At 41.1% G+C, this 20035-nt stretch overlaps 1 protein-coding gene and 1 long non-coding RNA gene across 3 annotated transcripts in view; one reads left to right on the top strand and one right to left on the bottom strand.

Annotated features, from left to right (window-relative positions):
* TSPAN7 (tetraspanin 7) overlaps positions 1 to 14838 on the bottom strand; it is a 140868-nt gene extending 126030 nt beyond the window's left edge. The window contains exon 1 of the mRNA XM_068533819.1: positions 14708 to 14838. Coding sequence (XP_068389920.1) covers positions 14708 to 14788 — 81 coding nt within the window. The 5' untranslated portion in view covers positions 14789 to 14838. The remainder of the gene's footprint in view (positions 1 to 14707) is intronic.
* Positions 14839 to 14958: 120 nt separating this feature from the next.
* Positions 14959 to 20035, top strand: part of LOC137756512 (uncharacterized) — a 173739-nt gene continuing 168662 nt past the window's right edge. For both annotated transcript variants that reach the window (XR_011072232.1, XR_011072231.1), the window contains exon 1: positions 14959 to 15170. This is a non-coding gene — a long non-coding RNA (uncharacterized lncRNA). The remainder of the gene's footprint in view (positions 15171 to 20035) is intronic.

Genomic DNA, 20035 nt, shown 5'->3' with positions numbered 1-20035 from the left:
TTTTTAATTTAATTGCTTCTGAGTCTCCAGCTTGGATAAAGAAGTTTCTCTCATTCCTGTATTGTTCATATGATCACTATACTTTTATAGAATTTTGTTTTGTTTTGTTTTATGTTTACATCTAAGCATTTAAACCAACTAGAAGTTTTAATAAAATTCAAGTAAGGGCTCCAATTTTATTTTTTCCATACATGCAGTAGTACCAGAATCATTTAAACCTAGCTTTCTCTAAAATGAATGTCCCTTTTCATATATTAAATCATATATACTAGAATTTATTTCTGGATTCTCTATTATTCCACTGACCTATTTATCTCTTTATAAGTCAACATCATATTGAATCAATTAGTGACTTTATCATTGTAGTAGTTATACATTGCTACATAACAATATTACCATAAATGTAGAGACTTAAAACAGCACACAATTATTATCTCACAGTTTCTGTGGGGTCAGGAGTCTGGGTACAACTTAACTCTGTCTTCTGTTTCAGGATCTCCTAAAGCTTCAATCAAGGTGTCAGGCGGTTGCAGTCTCATCTGAGGCCTAAATGGGGAAGGATCTGCTTCCAAGATCACTTGACTGTTGGCATCATTTTGTTGCTTGAAGGCTGCCAAACTGAGGGCCTCAGTTTCTGACTGTCAGTGGGCGACTTCCCTCAGTTCCTTGCCATGTGGTCCTCTCCATAGGGTAGATCACAACATAGAAGCTGGCTTCTTCAAAGCCAGCCAGGGACAGAGTCTCTCAGGAAGACAGACATTACAATCTTACCTAATATAATCATGTACATGTATTCACACACATAGAAGCACCTTTGTTGTATTCTATTAGTTAGAAACAAGTCACAGGTCCTGCCTGAACCCGAGTGAGGGAGATTACACAAAAACATATACCAGAAATGGGGATCATGGTGGCCACCTTATACACAATAGTATATTCTGATAACACTGGTAAGGCACATACTTCTTTCCCCCTGCCCCATATTTCTCATATATCTCTTGCCTTCTCAGGCATTTATTCTTCTATATAAACATTATTATTTTATCAAGTGCCACCCCCCTCAAAAAATCCCATTGGGAGTTTATTTGGAATTATATTAAGCACATTTTTAAAAATTTTTTTAAAAATTTATTTATCTATTTATTTTTGGCTGTATAGGGTCTCCATTTCTGAAGCACATTTTTTAAATTGACTTTTATTATATTAAATCTCCCCACTCAAGAACACAATGTCCTTTAATCTCTTCAGATCTTATGACCCTCAATAAGATTTGTTTCCTTCATGTTCTTGTTAACTATTCTGAAATAGTTATGATTTCTGTTGCTACTGAGACTGAAATTTTTTCCTCCCTCTCCTTTTCTAAGGCTTATGCTAAAATAATGAAAAGCAATTAATTTTTGTATTTTTATCTTGTATCTAACCACTTTACCAAATTCTCATATTAGTTTATCTTTAAACTAGACTCTATTAGGTTTCTCAGGATACAACAATTGCATCTGTGAAGAGATAATTTTATCTCTACTTTTTCCAACATTGAGTTATTCTTTGTCTTTTTATATTTGTAGATAAGCCAAAATCATAAATAATATTGGTAACCAAGAATCTCTGTCTAGTTCCCAACTGAATCAAATATTTTTAGTATTTTACTATTTGAACAAATATTTACAGGTTTTTTTAAATAAATTTATTTATTTATTTATTTATTTATTTTTGGCTGCGTTGGGTCTTCGTTGCTGCGCAGGGGCTTTCTCTAGTTGTGGTGAGCGGGGGCTACTCTTTGTTGCAGTGCGCAGGCTTCTCATTGCGGTGGTTTCTCTCGTTGCAGAGCACAGGCTCTAGGTGCATGGGCTTCAGTAGTTGTTACTCGCGGGCTCTAGAGCACAGGCTCAGTAGTTGTGGCGCACGGGCTTAGTTGCTCCGTAGCACGCGGGATCTTCCCAGTCCAGGGCTCGAACCCGTGTCCCCTGCATTGGCAGGTGGATTCTTAACCACTGCACCACCAGGTAAACCTCTACAGTTGGTTTTAACAAGTGTTGAATGGAAATCATCTCTGCTAACAAAAGAAATAATGGTAGATACTCCACCCTCAATGAGGTAGAGCAAAACTCCCCACTCAAGTGTGAGCTAGGCACAGTGACTTTCTTCCAAACGGTAGAGTATGGAAAGGGGGAAAAAGTGTAACTTTATAGTGAGAAATCTGACAAAGTATCTCAGCCAGGTAATCAAGGTCAGTATCAACAGTGATTAGTCATATTGACAGTATGTACTCTTCATATGATGTGATGAAAATGGCACTTAACCTCTTAGATCTTCCTCCCCAAAACACATAACTCTAGTGTAATCATGAGAAAAACATGAGACAAATCCCAATTGAGGGACATTGTACAAAGTACGTGACCTGTACTCTTCAAAACTGTCAAAGTCATCAAAAAAAGGAAAGTCTGAGAAACTGTCACAGTCCAATGAAGTCTAAGGAGACATGACTACTAAATGTAATGTGGTAGCCTTAATGAGATATTAGGTAAAAACTCAAAAATTCTGAATTAAGTATGGACTTGAGTTAATAATGTATCAATCTTGGTTCATTAACTGTAACATACTAAAGTAGGATGTTAGTAACAGGAAAAACTGGTTGTGTGGTATATGGGAGCTCTATGTACTATCTCCACAATTTTTCTGTTCTAAAATTAAAAGTTTATTTTAAAAAAAGAATAAGCCATCAATTTCTCATTTGATTTTTTATTTAGTTAGAGTTAATGTTATATGTTACAGCTGTACAGCATAGTGATTCACAATTTTTAAAGGTCATACTCCGTTTATAGTTATTATAAAATATTGACTATATTCCCTGTGTTGTACAATATATCCTTGTAGCTTATTTATTTTATACATTTTAAATGGCAGGTTTATATTTATTTATCCTAAATAGGAATACCCTTATCCCAATGACAGGGCTAAACTCAGTGACCTAAACTCATTATGTTTTTGGTTTCCATTCAAACCCTCCTGGAATACCAGCTCTCTTTGGTAGCAAACTATAAAGCCTGAAAAGTTAATCATCCCTAATTTCCAGGGTAGGGGGTGTTCTGATCAATTTATTCATTTAACAAATATTGACATAGTACCTCCCATGTGCAAGAAATTAAGAAAAAAGAAATACTCTACACCATAAGAAATAATGTTGCCAAAAACATACCTGTTACACTTTACAAAGCACTTGAATGTCATTTAACCTTCACCACTTGACTGAGGCAGATATCTTCAATTCTGAAGAGGAAACCAAGGCTCAGAGAGAGCATGTGAATTGCCTAAGGTCACACAGCAAGTGTCTAAGCCAAGACTTCACATAAGACTAACCTCAAATCCCCTGCAATAGAAGGCAATAGCTAAAAGAATAGCAAGAGAGTGATACAGTTTAGTATGAAACAGAAATTGGAAGAGGTGAAAAATCCTGAAAAGCTTCATCAGAAATAGAAATTGAACACAAATAGAGATGTGGATGTGGAAGGGATGTTTAGGAACATTTACCACCCAGCTTCATTATCAAGATTTGGGTTCCTTTTCAACCCAAAGGGGTCTACCCTAGAGAAGTCCTAGTATACTCCCTAGAAATCATAAACTCCTAATGATTGTTTGTGGAATGATTAGATCAATGAACTCACCCAAGAATTCTATACATCTCCATGATGATGTTTGGAGAATGGGAATTGAGGTGCAGAGACAAACTCATTTCACTGAGAAATGAGAATTGGTAATTTGAGGCAAGAATAAAAGTCTCTATACTCCTGGGGGGAAGAAGATTGATTATTCAGTAGGCATGGTAACTAGTAACTACCAGCACCCACTTCTAAACCTATTTGATCAGTGGCAATTCACCTTAGTCTAATTATCAATAAAAACTCAACCTCTTTCAGGGAACATACTTCTAGAAGCTAATTACAGTGACAGCCTCACACAGTTCAAGAGCAACCAATCAGCAGCAGATGCACTGCAGTGACTGCTTCTCAGAGGCAATCAACAACAGTCTCACCCAAATAGCCGTGGTTCTAAGGCCAAGGTCAACCACTCTGCTTCTGTACCCAAAGCAATCATCAAACACCACCACATTTCCAAAAAAGACCAGCAAGCTGTTTCACTCATAAACTGTGCTTGACTAGTACTGCTCTCTCTTACTTTAGTAAGAAATGAATTCAGGTTTTTGTTTTACATATTGGATGACAGTCTAATATTTTGAAAGAGGGAAAACCAAATCTCTTCCTAACTTCTCAGTGCAACTGTAAACAAATACATTCCCCCTAAGAAACGGAAACTACTCCAAACTCCAAGAGTTCAGTTGCAGACACTTGCCAGAGACCAGTTCAGTGGGTGAGAAAAATACTAGATTGGCTACATCTTGCTTCTCCTCAAACTAGCTTTATGGTACTACAGATCATCACAGGAAAGCATTCATACGGTACGAATTCATTTATGACAAACTGCATCACAGACCAGAGTAACATCCCAGGAATCAGAATCACCTTGGGAATGGTTTTTTTAAAAATACATACCTAGGGGCTTCCCTGGTGGCGCAGTGGTTGAGAATCTGCCTGCCAATGCAGGGGACACGGGTTCGAGCCCTGGTCTGGGAAGATCCCACATGCCGCGGAGCAACTAGGCCCGTGAGCCACAACTACTGAGCCTGCGCATCTGGAGCTTGTGCTCAGCAACAAGAGAGGCCACGACAGTGAGAGGCCCGCACACGCGATGAAGAGTGGCCCCCGCTCACCGCAACTAGAGAAAGCCCTCGCACAGAAACGAAGACCCAACACAGCCAAAAATAAATAAATAAATAAATTTAAAATGCATTTTCCTTAAAAAAAAAAATACATACCTAGGCCCCTCTCCAAATCAATTAAAATGGAAAATTCATCAGATAGGACCAAACAGCTGTGATTTGATTTGATTTTATTTTTTTTCAGCTGTGATTTTAAAAGCCCCTTAGTGATTCTGATGAGCACTCCTCTAGTTAGGAATGACTAGCAAGGTCTCCTAAGAGTGACAAGGCCATTTTGGTTTACTAAGAGAGACTGGAGACCTAGCCTAAGACTTCTGGGCAAAGCAGACCAAATCAGGCCCATGCTAGATATTCAACAGCTAGATATGCCCTAGCTATCTCCAGATCCAAGAGACTCAAGATGAACCAGGCCTGCTATTATACAGAGTTCTCTCTGAATCAATGGTTCCCAGTCCTACTTGCACAGCTGAATCACCTGGAAGATCATTTTAAAATTATGAAAGCTGGCATCCTCCTCCAGGCCAATTGAATCAGAATCTCTTAGGGTGAGGTCTAAGCTTACAGTATTTTAGGGCTCCTTAGGCAACCCTGATGAGTAAACAGGGTTGAGAACCACAGATCTAGATTGCTCACCTAGTACCTGCACCTGACCCAGCCCATCTTTCAGTACAAGGCAACTGCAATTTCTCCTAAAACAGATGATGAAAAAGCCTGTCATACCTTACAGAAAGCACAAAGAAAATCTTCCACAGTAGAATTGTGATCCTTAATTCTATCACCGAACTATTTCACATGCTTACATGTTCAAGTGATCAAATAACCAAAGGGAAAACAAGAAAAGCCCTCTCCTATCTTTCCCCCTCTATGTCCTCTTCTTGACGAATATTGGGGCTCTATATAAAAGGGGACAAAAATGTTCAGCCAAGAATGAAAAGCATTCAGTCAAGGCAAGTGGGATAACAGCCAAAAAAGGAAATTTAAGAGCAGTAATCCAACGATCTGCCTGTCATGAAGAGATAACCCAAACTGGAAGCTGCTGTAATGGGTCCAAAGGAGAAAAAGACATAAGAATATATTTCTAAAGTGCACTTCAAATTGGTTTAGTGGTGCATTAGTCACCTATGTCAAAGGTTTAACATGTTTAAACAGAGAAACACAGTCACAGATGACTTTCAATTCAAAGCACCTTCTGAAGTGCTTACTTAAAACAGGACATAATGCTGAACAGTCAACGAATCATAAGTAATGTAGTTCACGATAGGGTCAAATCAAGAACTTTAGCTATAATTAAAATTGAGAAAAGTATTTCAATACTTTTCACGGTAGGGTCAAATCAAGAACTTTAGCTATAATTAAAATTGAGAAAAGTATTTCAATCTATCTGGATAAAAAGTCAGCTAGTTTCTAAGCAACTACTAAGTGGAAAAGACTTAATGTTCTGCAAATGCTGTAAAAGGTAGTACCCATATCCTAACTGCATGTTGCATGGATGAAGTTGCTTAAATAAGGGAAAAAAAACTTTTCAAATTACAATGTACAAGTCTTGTAATAAACACAAAGGGTTATCATTGTAGTAACAGAAAAATAGCAGAGCGATGACTCGTCTAACATCAAGCACCCCACTCCCCACCATACTTTGAACTCTGCTTCTTCCACATTAAATTAATCCGCCAAGATCTGAATTAGGTCAGAAGACACATGGGCCTCCACCTGGTGGGAAGAAATTCGATGAGCAGAGAAAATAGCAGCAACCTTCAGAGCTTCATTCCCATTTGTCCAACTCCAGTCCCTGATGACCAGATGACCTTAAAGAGGATGTGCTTTCATAAGCCTGTTCCAACCTAGAACATTCCCCTTGACATCCAAAAGCTTTTTAAAAACTGAAAAGTAGATACCAGTATCTATTAGAATAGCCCAACTGTTGCCATCTCAGACACTCTATTCAATCACTCACAATCAACTACGTATTTAATTAGTACCATGCAATGTAGAGATACAGATATAAAGGACTTCCAGTTAGAGATGATGGATTGAACACATCCATTTACCTTGGCTATCTCCCAAAACTCCACTGAAATGACACTAAAAGGATTTTTTTAACCCACAATAACAATGAGAATGGAAGAGGAGACAACTGCAATGACATTTTGGGAGCTCAGAAAAAGCCAAATCCTATGGCAGCTGTGAGAAAAGTCAAGAATAAAATATTTGCACACAAGCACCCCCAGAAGGCAGCTCCATGCACTCTTGGAAGTAGGGATGAAAGGGGGCTAAAATAAGGAGAATCTGGGAAAAGCTTTTTGAAGAGCACTTAGATCTCCTCCAACTTCCAGTCTCTGCCTTCTCCCCCATTCCAGCATGGGTTCAGAGATTTATTTTCCAGGGAGAGTGAAGTGAACTGGGGAACCAAAGCATGGTGAACATTGGATTCTACACTTGAAACAGGAGCTTAAACAAAGGTGCATTTATACTGCATGTGGGGACATCCATATCCCTAACCTTCTTCATCCAGAGAGAAGATTGGAAGATTCTTCTATAGGAAATCTGATTAGACCAAAGGAAAAGACCTAAAGATATTGACCTTGGTTCCAAAACTCAACTGCCCAGCCAAATCACCCAACTCATAATCAACAACTCCCAGTAAGAGCTTCCAATCAGCGTTTTTAGTGCTCCACTCTTAAACAACAAAGAGCAAATGGGTACCAGAAATTTGAGGTAAGTCTGTAGTATGCCAGATAACAGAGAAGCTTGGAGGAAACAGCAAAAAGAAGCAAACTTTAAAAAAAATCATTAATATTGTCAGAAGGATTTTTAAATATTACATTTATGAAACAGCAGGATGCTAGAAAAAGAAACGCTTAGGCCTCAACAGAGAGCTCCTAGATATCAACATATAAAACAAATTAAAAATGCAATAACAGGCAAGGTAAGCTGGGAGAGATCTCCCAGAAAGTAGAACAAAAAGACAAAGAGAATTAGAAAACAGAAGGGGAGACAGAGGATCTAAGAGGTCCAGCATCGAAACAGAGAGAACAGAGAAAATGAAGGGAAATTTAAAATAAAACAAAACAAAAAAACAATTCAAGAAAATTTCCCCAAACGGAAGGACATGAGTTTGCAGATTGAAAGGGTGCAGAGGAAAGAGATAAAAATAAACATACGCCAAGGGGTAGTATTGTGAAATTTCAGAGCACTAGGAACAAGACAGAGATTCCAGAAGCTTTCAAAGAACAGCAGAATTTAAGAAGAATCAAAATAACATTTGATTTCTCAACAGTAACAAGAGCAAGAGACCTGGGGAAAAGAGGAAGTGGCAGCAAAGTTCTGAGGGTAAATGATTTACAAACTAGAATTCTATACTCAGCCAAACTATCAAATTAAATGCAAGAGCACAGTAAGATCTGCACACCTGCAAGGTCTCAAAAAATTAACCTCCCATGCACTCTTCTCCAGAAAGTTACTAGAAGATTTGCTCCACCAAAATGGATGAACGACCAAGAAAGAGGAAGACTGGACATCTAGAAAACCAAGGATACAACATAAAAGGAGACAGGATTCCCCAGGATGATGGTAAAGGGAGATTATAATGATGTCAGCTGTTTCAAAGGCCCGGAGAACACTAGCCCAGATTGAAGGTCAGAATGCTCTGGGACAAATGTCTCTAAGAATAGGAAACTGATAGGATACACAAAGTGTTTCAATACACTAAGTGAAGATATGCAGTTCTTGGGGAGAATACGGGGATAATTTAGTGATGAATGAAGAAAATTAACAAGCGAAGGATAAAACAAGGCAATTTTTAACTGAAGGGAAAACAAAAAGATGTGCAAGCAATCATAATAGACACACTACATGGTTCAGCTGTGAATAGGCTTACCTAATTGCATTAATGTGATCACTGACTACTGCTCTAACCAAGATGATATATGATAATGATAAACTGATAAAAGATATATTAGGGTCTACCCAATTTAGGAAAGATGGGAGCGAGGGAGAAGGTGGTAGGAGAGCTAGATCTTGATCTTCCATAGTAGGAAGACAATATATAACATCTAACACTGAAAAGTCCAGTAGTAGTAGATTAACTACATTACTTAGAAATGAAGGTAACATGCTAAAAGCAGCAGCTAGTAAAAGTTGGTAAACATTCTACTGAAATACCTGGCATATAAGACATTCAATGAATGTTTGTTGAATTTCACTGATATGCAAAGGAATAAGTATAAACTTTAGTATGTGCCCAAATTCAAACAGTGTAAAACATTAGGGGTTGTTCTTTAAGACTTTTTCCCCTGTATTTAACCCAAGTACCTAAACTTTCTGGATGACAAAAGAGAAGAAACATTTTGACTATTATTTCTTTCAATCTTCCCCCAAAAAAGATTAGTGATGCTTCCCAAATTTTAAAAAAATCACTAATATTTCACTATAAGAGAATTTGATAGCACTATTGATAAAGCTAACTGCCTCCCTGGATAATCAAAGAAACCAAATCCAATATACACTGGAATGAAGCAAGGATATTTCTCTTCACAGTATTATTTAGTGGATGTAGCTGTAGTGGATTTAAATCTAAGCTCAGAACACAGATGAGTGTTTAAAATACATTAAAAAATTTCTAAATCAAAACAGAATTTACCTTATCTACTGTATAGCACAGGGAACTCTACTCAATACTCTATAATGGCCTATATGGGAATAAAATCTAAAAAAGAGTGAATATATGTATACGTATAACTGATTCACTTTGCTGTACACCTGAAACTAACACAACATTGTAAATCAACTATACTCCAACAAAAATTTTTTTTAAAATGGAATTTACCTTGTAAGCATCATATTGATAGTTTTCCTGTTTGTTGTTGAAAAAACTGTATTTGTCATGGAGAGATATTTTTGTATTAGGGTAAGATAGATATCTTTTTAATTCAAACATAGCAAATTCAATTCCAATTAAAATTTTAGGTAACTAAAATGTCCGGCAAACTAGCTGATCATAAAAATATAATAATTGAACTATCATTAGGATAAGTAAGTCTTATACAGTCCTCTACTCCACCTTTCCACACATCACTGTCAGAAACACATTGAAACTACCACAGGTAGACCGGAAATATCATTTTAAAAAGCCTCCCAATTGAGATGAGTTGAAATAAATACATGAGCCCAAGAGTAGTCAATAAAATTTCATTTATTCATTCATTCATTAAGTAAATACTTCCGGAGTAAACCTGTTATGTGCCAGGCACTGTTTGCTAGTCTTAAAGCACAGGATAACTTACTCCTAGGTGTGTTTTTTTCCTCCTCTTCTATAAACCTGAAAATGAAACATACAAATCAAAGAGAATAAAGGAGCCATTTACCTAACATTCAGGTGACGCTATCTAACCGGAGGACAGATCGTCCCATCCATTTCAACACTATTATATAAAGAACTACCTACCTTTGTCTTCAAGTAAAGAATTATGGTACGCCATGGAGAATGTTTTTCTTCTTACTTGCGATTGTGTTGAGAATGCTCGGGTATGGTGGTTCCAAACAACAGTATATATTGGGAGTTTTGCACAAGACTCTCTTTTTCTACGTAGACTTACTAGTATACTATGTAAAGTTCACTAGTGCAGAGGTTGTAGGCACTGTTGACATTTTGAGCCATAAAACTCTTTCTTGTGAGGGGCTGTCCCGTACCTTGTAGTATGCTTAGCCGCACCTGTGGCCTCTACCAGCTAGATGCCAATAGCACCCCACTCTCAGCAGTAACTAAAAAATGTCTCCAGACATTGCCAACTATTGGTGGGGGGAGGCAAAACTGTCCCCTGTTGAGAACCACTGCTTTAGAGGAACATCTCAGAGAGGGAGAGTGATTATAGATAGAAGAGGAGGCCAGATAAAACAAAGATCTCTCTTTCATAACTGCAGGTACATCAATCTCTTGATGCTACTGGTCTACCACCATTTTAAGCTCAAATGTCTTCTAGCCCTAAATCTAAACTGAGGTAAGGGAAGAGAAGCAGTCCCATTAAAATGATTCACCGAGAACAGGAAGGAAAAAAATTCTGCCTAATCTTTCCTCCATCTTCCACTTAAAAGAACACCAAGATCATCCTCTTTGTTAATTACCTAACATAACTCCAGAAGTTTTGACAAATATTTGAGTACCTACTATGGGCCAGACAGTTCGAGGTGCCAGAGAAAGATAAATTTATCAGCTGCATTTACTGAATTGTTGTCACTCTTATAGACAGTGTTTTCTTCATAGTTTTGCATTTGACGAAAGATTCTTAAATATGACACCAAAAGCACAAGCAACAAAAGAAAAATAGGTAGATTGGACTTTATCAAAATAAAAAACGTTTGTATTTCAAAGGACACCACCAAGAAAGTGAATAAACAACACACAGAATAGGAGAAAATATCTGCAAATGATATACCTGATAAGAGACTTGAGTCAAGAATACATAAAGGACATATACAACTCAATAATTTAAAAAAAAACCAAAATAAAAATTGGGCAAAGGATATGAAGAGACATTTCTTCAAGGAAGATATACAAATGACCAATAAGCACATACAAAGATGCTCGACATCATTACTCATCAAGGAAATTCAAATCCAAACCACAATGAGATACCCATTAGGATGGCTAGAATTTTAAAAGTCAGATAATAACAAATGTTGGCAAGGATATGGAGAAATCAACATACTCATACACTGCTGGCAGGAATGTAAAATGGTACAGTCACTTTGGAAAACAGTCTGGCAGTTCTTCAAATGATTCATCACAGAGTTACCATATGACCCAGCAATTCCACGCCTAGGTGTATACTCAAGAGGAATGAAGACATGTTCACACAAAAACTTGTACATAAATGTTTGTAGCACTGTTACTCATAATAGCCAAAAGACAGAAACAACCCAAATGTCTAGCACTGGACAAATGAATGAACAAAATGTAATATAGGCATACAGTGGAGTATTATTTGGCCATAAAAAGGAATAAACATGGATGAATTTTGAGAACATTATGCTAAGCAAAAGTAGCCATTCACAAAAGACCACATACTATATGATTTCATTTAGATGAAATGTCCAAAAAAGGGAAATCTATAGATACAGAAAGTAGATTAGGGCTTCCCTGGTGGCGCAGTGGTTAAGAATCCGCCTGCCAATGTATGGGACACAGGTTCGAGCCCTGGTCCGGGAAGATCCCATATGCCACGGAGCAACCAAGCCCGTGCGCCACAACTACTGAGCCTGCGCTCTAGAGCCCGCGAGCCACAACTACTTAAGCCCGCACGCCTAGAGCCGGTGCTCCGCAACAAGAGAAGCCACCACAATGAGAAGCCCGCGCACCGCAACGAAGAGTAGCCCCCGCTCACCGCAACTGGAGAAAGCCCACATGCAGCAACAAAGACCCAACTCAGCCAAAAATAAATAAATAAATTAATTAATTTTTTTAAAAGAAGAAAGATTAGTGATTGCTTGGGGTGGTGGGGCATATTGGGAGGACAAGGGGAATGACAGCTAAAGGGTATGGGGTTTCTTTTTCAGGTAATAAAAATGTTCTAAATTTGGGGTGATGGTTGCACAAATCTGTGAATATACTAAACCCACTGAATTGTACACTTTAAAAAGGGTGAATTATATGTTATGTGAATTACTTCTCAATAAAGCTGTTTAAAAAGAAAAACAGCATTTAAGGTACAATGGAGAACACAGCATTTGGACCATGGTTTATTAATGAAAATGTCTTGCTTAAAATACCCTTGCATCTGGAGAGATCTCATTCTTTGGTTGTGAAGTATGAAATGATTATTGAAGGCTATTTAAACTACTGAAAATGCTTTAGGTAAACACTTTAAGACTATGGAAATCTTGGAAGTAGGAAAAAATTAAAATGCAGGCATCAAGGAACTTCAGAGGACATAAAATTCTGTGCTTAAGATGTATCAGGGTGCATTAAGTAATTAGATTCATGAGGTGGGGGGAAGGTAAGCCAAGAAGAGTTAAAGAGCTCATATGAAAAGGCTTCGTCTAGAAGACTCCCTTCTTTACCAGCCTGCAGTGATGCTGAAAGATTTTTCAGGAAGCTAAAAATAATCACCCATATGATTTACTCCAGTAACAAATAGGAAGTCAAGTAAATACTAAAGGGCCAAACACGAAGAGATTTAATGAAACAAACAAACAAAAATAGCTAAGCCAGTTCCGAGGAATGGCTACTGGGAAGTTTCAGCAACCAGCATGCGTTATTGCTTTTTCCAAGAAGAACATAATATAGGATCTGTGCAGAGCTCACAATTCCACTGCTGAAATTTTTCAACCTGTGCTGTTTTCAGTCCAAATAAAGTCCATTTCTGTGGTTGTCTTGTGTGATATACCTGTTATTCTATCTTATCTCACTGCAGAGTTCTTGGTATGCCTGGTCTCCAGAGTCCACAATTTCCCGACCTGAAGAATCACCAATGCCAGTGACAAGGAATGTCCGCGGGGGCGGGGGGCGCATTAGGGATTTTTTTTTTTAATCCTAAATAAATCTCAGTTCCTGCCCTGGTCATTACAAACAGCCTGTTTCACCATCAAGCCGAGTCTGGGTACCTCATAAAGCACTGTGCCCCAGTTTCAAACCAAAATTAGGGCCAATTAGGGCTAATTGGCAAAGAAAAACAACCAAAGGCCGGATTGGCTTTTTCTGCAGAGCCTCAGGTTTCAAAATGACTGCCTTGAAAGCTGAAATGACCCAGATTATTTGTGTGTGTGTGTGTGTGGGGGGGGGGGTGACAGACATTCATTCTCCTTCAGTGTGGCTGTGGCTTGGTGTAGGAAAGGAGAACTTGGGAAGAAGGGAGTCGTCGACGTGGAAAGAGAAATAATGGGGAATGATCTTTAGGTACCACCTACTTCAAATGAATCACTGCAGTGTCAGCCCTGCACTGATTCCACGAATTGCCAAACAGGATGAGGTAAGGCACAAGCCTGGAGCACCCCCCGCACCCCACCGCCCGCCCCGCTCCTCCTCCTCCCGCGCGCAAAAGCGCGCATAGCTCCGCGAAGTGCACCACGCAGCCCCCCAAGGCTTCGGCTGAGGGGCTGACGTCATCCTTCTGCATTGAGCTTCAAGGACCGGTAGCAGCACCAGTTAGATGGGGAGCAGAGTTGAGGCGCTATTGCTGTCACCAAGTGGCTGGGGTCCTTCCCCAGGGCTCTGCGGATTGGGTTTACGCAATGACAGAAAGATAAGTGTAAGGGTGCAAGGGCGTGGGAAAAGGGTCCTAAGACCCATCTCCTGGGTCGCCGAGAAAGCGCAAAGATGCCCCTGGGTTACGTAAGACCCTCTCCCCTCTGTGCGTCTCCGCGCGGCAACGGCGCCCGCCCCCCATCACTGCGTTTGGAGGCCTTTGGTCGCCCTTGCCCAGCCAGGCAGCTCAGGGCTCCCAGCGCCTGCCTCTCGCAGCCCCGCGGGGTCGGGAATAACTGGGAATCTGGGATTAAACCCTGCGCTCTCGCGCCTGCTCCCAGCCGGCCACAGGTTAGCTCCAAGAGACACCGCGAACGGGCTGCTAAGGGAGGGTGGGGAGGGGTGTCCAGAGTGGAAAACAGACGAATAAACCCGCAACTTTCCCCAGAGGCTGACCCTAACCCGGGAGTTAAAAAAATAAGTCAATGCATTAAAATATTTTGGAAAGGTCGGCAACCTGCAGTCACCGCCACCACGCAGCCCCTTACACCCTGCACCGGGCGGGGTCCAGGGTCTGAGCAGCCCCAAGCCTGCACCCCGCCATCCTGCAGCCCCAGCCCTGCGCCTGTCTCCTGAAGGAGGGGACCGAGATTTGATTTTTGCTTTGGGTTTTATCCTCCCCCTTCCCTTCCCGGAGCATCACTACACTGACAGATGGACGGCGGCCCAGCCGCCGGTCAGGCGTGGCCACTCACCCAGAAGACGAAGGAGTAGATGATGAGGAGGGTTTTGAGACAGGTTATCACAGGTTTGGTCTCCATTCTCCTCGATGCCATACTACAGAGCTGCGGCGGCGGCGGCGGCGGCGGCGGCGGCGGCGGCGGCGGCGGCGGCAGCGGCGGCGGCGTGCGGCGGGCCGGCGCGCGGGAGGGGGGAGGAGGCGGGGCGGGGCCGGGTGGGGCGGAGGCGCGTGCCGCGAGAGGCCCCGTGAGCGCGCAGACGAGACGTTGCGTGTGCGTGAGCGCGCACTCGGCAGAGCCCCCGCTGAAGGAACAGGCCGGCAGAGACTGCGCATGCGGAGAAGGCCGCCCGCCTCCGCGAGCCAGCGCAGGCTCAGACCCCGAGCCGAGGAGCGGGGCAGGGCAGCCAGGAGGGAGTAGGAGAACCTGGATGGAGGCCGGGTCGAAGGTCAGGGCCTTTTCGTGGCCGCCGTGGCACGTGAGTTTCTGCTTTGTACACAGTGGGGCTTTACATTTGCAGGGTTGTCTGCACCTGGTTTATTGCTGTCCCCGGAAAGCAATCAGGTTTCTGCATTTGGACGCCCCACTAGGCCTTCTCAGACGGAAGTGGCCCAGTAGTCATGTCCTTGGAACAAGCAGGCCTTGTCTGTGCCAGTAACAGACTGTGACAGGTGGCCGGAGATACAGCTGGAGGAATGGTCAGGAACCCGGGAACTCAGACAGACACCCCCAATCCTTGCCACCGCGGAAGCTCCATGTTTTAGATTTCCTCACATTTTGAAATGATGAAGCCGAATGACAAGAAGTTTCCATATGAAGGTACCATTCTTCCTGCACATAAAATGTATAACAGATAACAGAAAAAAAATGTTTAAAGTCCCTGAGACTCATTTTTCCCACCCTAACAAGTACAGACCACCTCACACTAAAAGAGAACTGTTTCAAGGTCAAAAAACACAGTTCAAAAACAATTCAGAAGTTGCTCAAAAAGCTAAACATAAAGTTACCATATGACCCAGCGATTCCACTCCTAGGTATAGACCCAAAAGCAATGACAACTTGTCCACACAAAAGTCTGTCTATGAATGTTCATAGCACCATTTACCATAGCCAGAAAGTAGAAACAACCCCAATGACCATCAATTATGAATGGATGAACATAATGTAGTACATCCATACAATGGAAAATTATTTGGCCACAAAAAGGAATGAAGTACTGGTACATGCTTTAACATATATGAACCTTGAAAATATGCTAAGTGAAAGAAGCCAGACACAAAAGACCACATGTTGAATGGTCCATTTATAGGCAACGTCCAGAATAGACAGATCCATAGAGACAGAAATAGATTAGTGGTTGCAGGGGGCGGCAGGAATGAGGAGTGACTGTTAGTGAGTAGGGGGTTTCTTTGGGGAGTGACAAAAGTGTTCTAGAATTAGACTCTGGTGACGGTTGCACAATTTTGTGAATATACTAAAAACCACTGAATTGGACACTTTAAAAGGGTGAATTTTATGGCACGTGAATTATATCCCAATAAAAAAGTAATGTACACTCCACCCAGATTTCCTGTGGATGGTTTGTAGAGGAACACACAGTACAGATTCTGTGGGAGATTTCACTTGATTCCTGAGAGAGTCTGCAGTCAAAACAGCAACACTATCACAGGCTAACTCAGTTGTGGATGATGTTAAGGATACCTTTTGTGAAAGAGTGAAAAACAGTCAATAAAGCTTGAGGAAAGCCTGCCAAGGTCAGTTGCAGGAGTAATTATTACCGCCAATGGGTTGTACATGGTCCCAGGTCAGGGAGGTCATTGTATAAACAGGACACAAATATGAGGAAGAGGAGAACTTGCTTAAGGTAATGATCAACCATAACAAAGAGGTATGTGGGCATAGAGAGGAGTAGAGAAGAATATGGGTGCAGGTGAAAAAAAGATTAGGGAACAGATTGGCAAGGTTTCTCTTATAAAGGAAGACCTTGCACAATGATTCTCTACTCTGGTTGCTCATTTGCATCACCTGGAGAACTTAAACCAACAACAACAAGAACAAAGCTATGACTGCCTGTGCCCAATCCCAGGTAGCCTGAGTCATTTGGTCCGGAGTGAGGGCTCAGCAGTTTTTAAAGTTCTTCAGGTGGTCCTAATAGGAATCAAGAGTGGACGGACGCTGTCCCTACTGCAGTGAGCTCAAACCCAGCTTCAGAAAGGAGCTTTCTCCTTCCTTTTTACAGTCCCTGGACAGCAGCAAAAAAAAGGATACTGAAGATTTCAAGCCCAGTGAGTACTCTTAGCCAAAAAAAAGTTCTTGCCCATGCATAATTACTCTGTAAAGGGGTCAGAAATCTCCATTTTCAACCCAACAGGGACACTGCTGAGCGTCATAGATAATTTCATGAGTTAATATATGATATTCACAGACGGCGTCCATCAGCTTAACTAACTCACCATTTCACAGTTTGGAGCTTTTTGGGGTCCAGATTCTTGAAAACTTGGACTGTTCTAGCAAAAATAAGTTATTTAAATGTAAAGGTAGATATGAATCGTCAGCAATGTAATTAATGGGTAAATTACCATAGTTCATAGCTGGATCCTTGCTATTCAAATTGTGGTCTGTGATATAATAGGGTGACAAACCATGCCAGTTTTCCCAGGACTGAGGGGTTTCCTTTAACTCTGGATTTTTATTGCTAAAACCTAAACCAGTCAGCCACCCTATCAGTGAACTAGCAGCACTGGTATCAGCTGGGAGAGTTTACTGAAAATGCAGAACCTCAGGCCTCACCGCAAGCCCGTGTTAACAAGATCCCCAGGGGATTCAGATGCACAGTAATGTCTGTCAGTTTGTCATGGATTGAATTGTGTCCTCCAAAATGAGATGTTGAAGTCCTAACCCCATTGCCTCAGGATGTGACCTTATTTGGAAATAGTGTTGTTGCAGATGTAATTATTTAAGTTAAGAGGAGGTCATCCTGGAGCAGGGTAAGCCCTTAATCCAATATAACTGGTATCCTTAAAAGAAGAAAAGACCCAGGAAGAGGGCCATGTGAAGACACAAACAGGGTAAATGCCGTGTGACTGATTGAAATGATGCAGCTGCAAGCCAAAAGCGCCAAGGATTGACTGTCACCACTAGAAGCTAGGAAGAGGCAAGCAAGAATTCTACCTAGTCTCAGAGGAAGCATGGCCCTACTGACAATTTGATTTCAGACTTCTGGCCTTCAGAACTGTGAGAAAATAAATTTTTTAAGTTATTTTAAGCCACCCATTTGGGGGTATTTTGTTACAGCAGCCACAGGAAATATACATGTCTAAGATTCACTGATCTCCAGTTCCTCAAAATATGACCACAGCTACCATATCACCTAGCACTGTTAGGTGTATACCCCCGCCTCCAAAATTGAAAGCAGGGGTTCTAACAAAAACGTGTACATGAGTGTTCACAGTAGCACTAATCACAACAGCTGAAGGGTGGAAACAACTTAAACAAATGTCTATCAACTAAGGAATGGATAAACTATGGTAAATTCATACAATGGAATATTATTCAGTTATAAAAAGGAATGAAGTACTAACACATGCTAATATATGGATGAATCTTTTTTTTCTTTTTTTTAATTTATTTTTGGCTGCGTTGGGTCTTTATTGCTGCCCCCGGGCTTTCTCCAGTTGCGGTGAGTGGGGGCTACTCTTTGTTGTGGTGCGCGGGCTTCTCATTGCAGTGGCTTCTCTTGTTGCAGAGCATGTGCTCTAGGTGCCCAGGCTTCAGGAGTTGCGGCTCCCGGGCTCTGGAGCGCAGGCTCAGTAGTTGTGGCACACAGGCTTAGTTGCTCCGTGGCATGTGGGATCTTCCCAGACCAGGGCTCGAACCCGTGTCCCCTGCATTGGCAGGCGGATTCTTAACCACTGTGCCAATGGGGAAGCCATATGGATGGATCTTGGAAACTTTATACTGAGTGAAAGAAGCCATACAAATACCACATATTGTATTATTCCATTTTTGTGAACTATCCAGAACAGGCAAATCCATAGAGACAGAAAGCAGATTAATGGTCACCTGGGGCTGGGGGAGGAGGGAATGGGAAGTGACTGCTTAATAGGTCCAGTGTTTCCTGTTGAGGTGATGAAAAAGTTCTGCAGCTAAGAGTGATGATGGTTGTACAACATTGTGAATGCACTTAATGCCTCTGAATTGTACACTTTTAAATGGTTAAAATAGTAAATTTTATGTTATGTATATTTTATCACATACACAAATAACATATAACCACAGCAAGTCCAAAGGCCCTGTGGCCTGAAGGAATGATATATTTGAGGAGCTGACAAAAGGTCAGCAAGGCTCAATAGCAGGAGCAAAGATGGTGTACAGGAGGCCAGAGAGAGGTCAGCCCATCCAGGTCCTGTTAGATGACGATAAGAATTTTAATATTTTGCTTAAAAACAAGAGGCGCTTTTGATTTTTATTTGTCTTAAATGGAGCAAGTACTTCGAGGAGAACCAGACTGCCACCAAAGCACCTACGTGGTCCCTGCTCCTACTGTCACCCCTCAATCTGTTGTTCCCACAGCAACCAGAGTGATCTTGTTCAACCACAAACCATATCATGTCACCCTCTCACTTAAACCCCTCCAGTGGCTTCCCATCATTGCCCAAAGAATCAAATTTCGACTCTTTTCCCTGACTTAGAAAGCATACATGAGCTGACTCCAACTTCCTCTCCCGTGACTCCCCCTGTGCTTCAGCTGCTCTGGCCTTCTTTCAGCTCTTCAATCAGACTTCATTTTGCCTGAAAGCCTTCACACTAGCTGGTCCTATCTTTAGAATGCTTTGCCCCTTAAACTCTGAATGGCTAGTCCCTCACTTCCTGTCATTTAGATCTCAGTATAGATGTCACCTCCTCGGAAAGGCCATTTCAGATGAAAATAGCCACCCAGTCGAAAATAGCCACCTAGTCACTACGTATTCTAATTCTCTGCATCACACTTATCTAACATTTTCTTATTTGTGTGCTTGTTTTGTTGTCCTCCTCTCCACACAGGCAGGTAGTTTTGTCTGTCTTGTTCACTGTTGTATCCCCAGTACCTAGATACAACAGCAACTCAAAAAATGTTGAACAGATGGATGGTACATAGTAGTCATTCAATAGATGATTGTTGCCTGATTGAAGAAGGATGTGGTATTTGAAATGGACTTGGAAATATGTATAAGATAATGGTGGTCTTTGAGCAATGGAGAAGGAGATCATTATGGGCTACGGAACAGCATGAACAAAAGCAGAAAGCTAACTCAGATGAGTGGTGAGGTGCACTAGAAGACCCAGAGTAGGAAAGGATGCAGA

Source organism: Eschrichtius robustus, chromosome X (genome assembly GCF_028021215.1).
Source record: "Eschrichtius robustus isolate mEscRob2 chromosome X, mEscRob2.pri, whole genome shotgun sequence".
NCBI classification, from domain to species: Eukaryota; Metazoa; Chordata; class Mammalia; order Artiodactyla; family Eschrichtiidae; genus Eschrichtius; species Eschrichtius robustus.
Note: the sequence above shows the minus strand (reverse complement) of the source record. Positions and strands in the feature narration are given on the sequence as shown.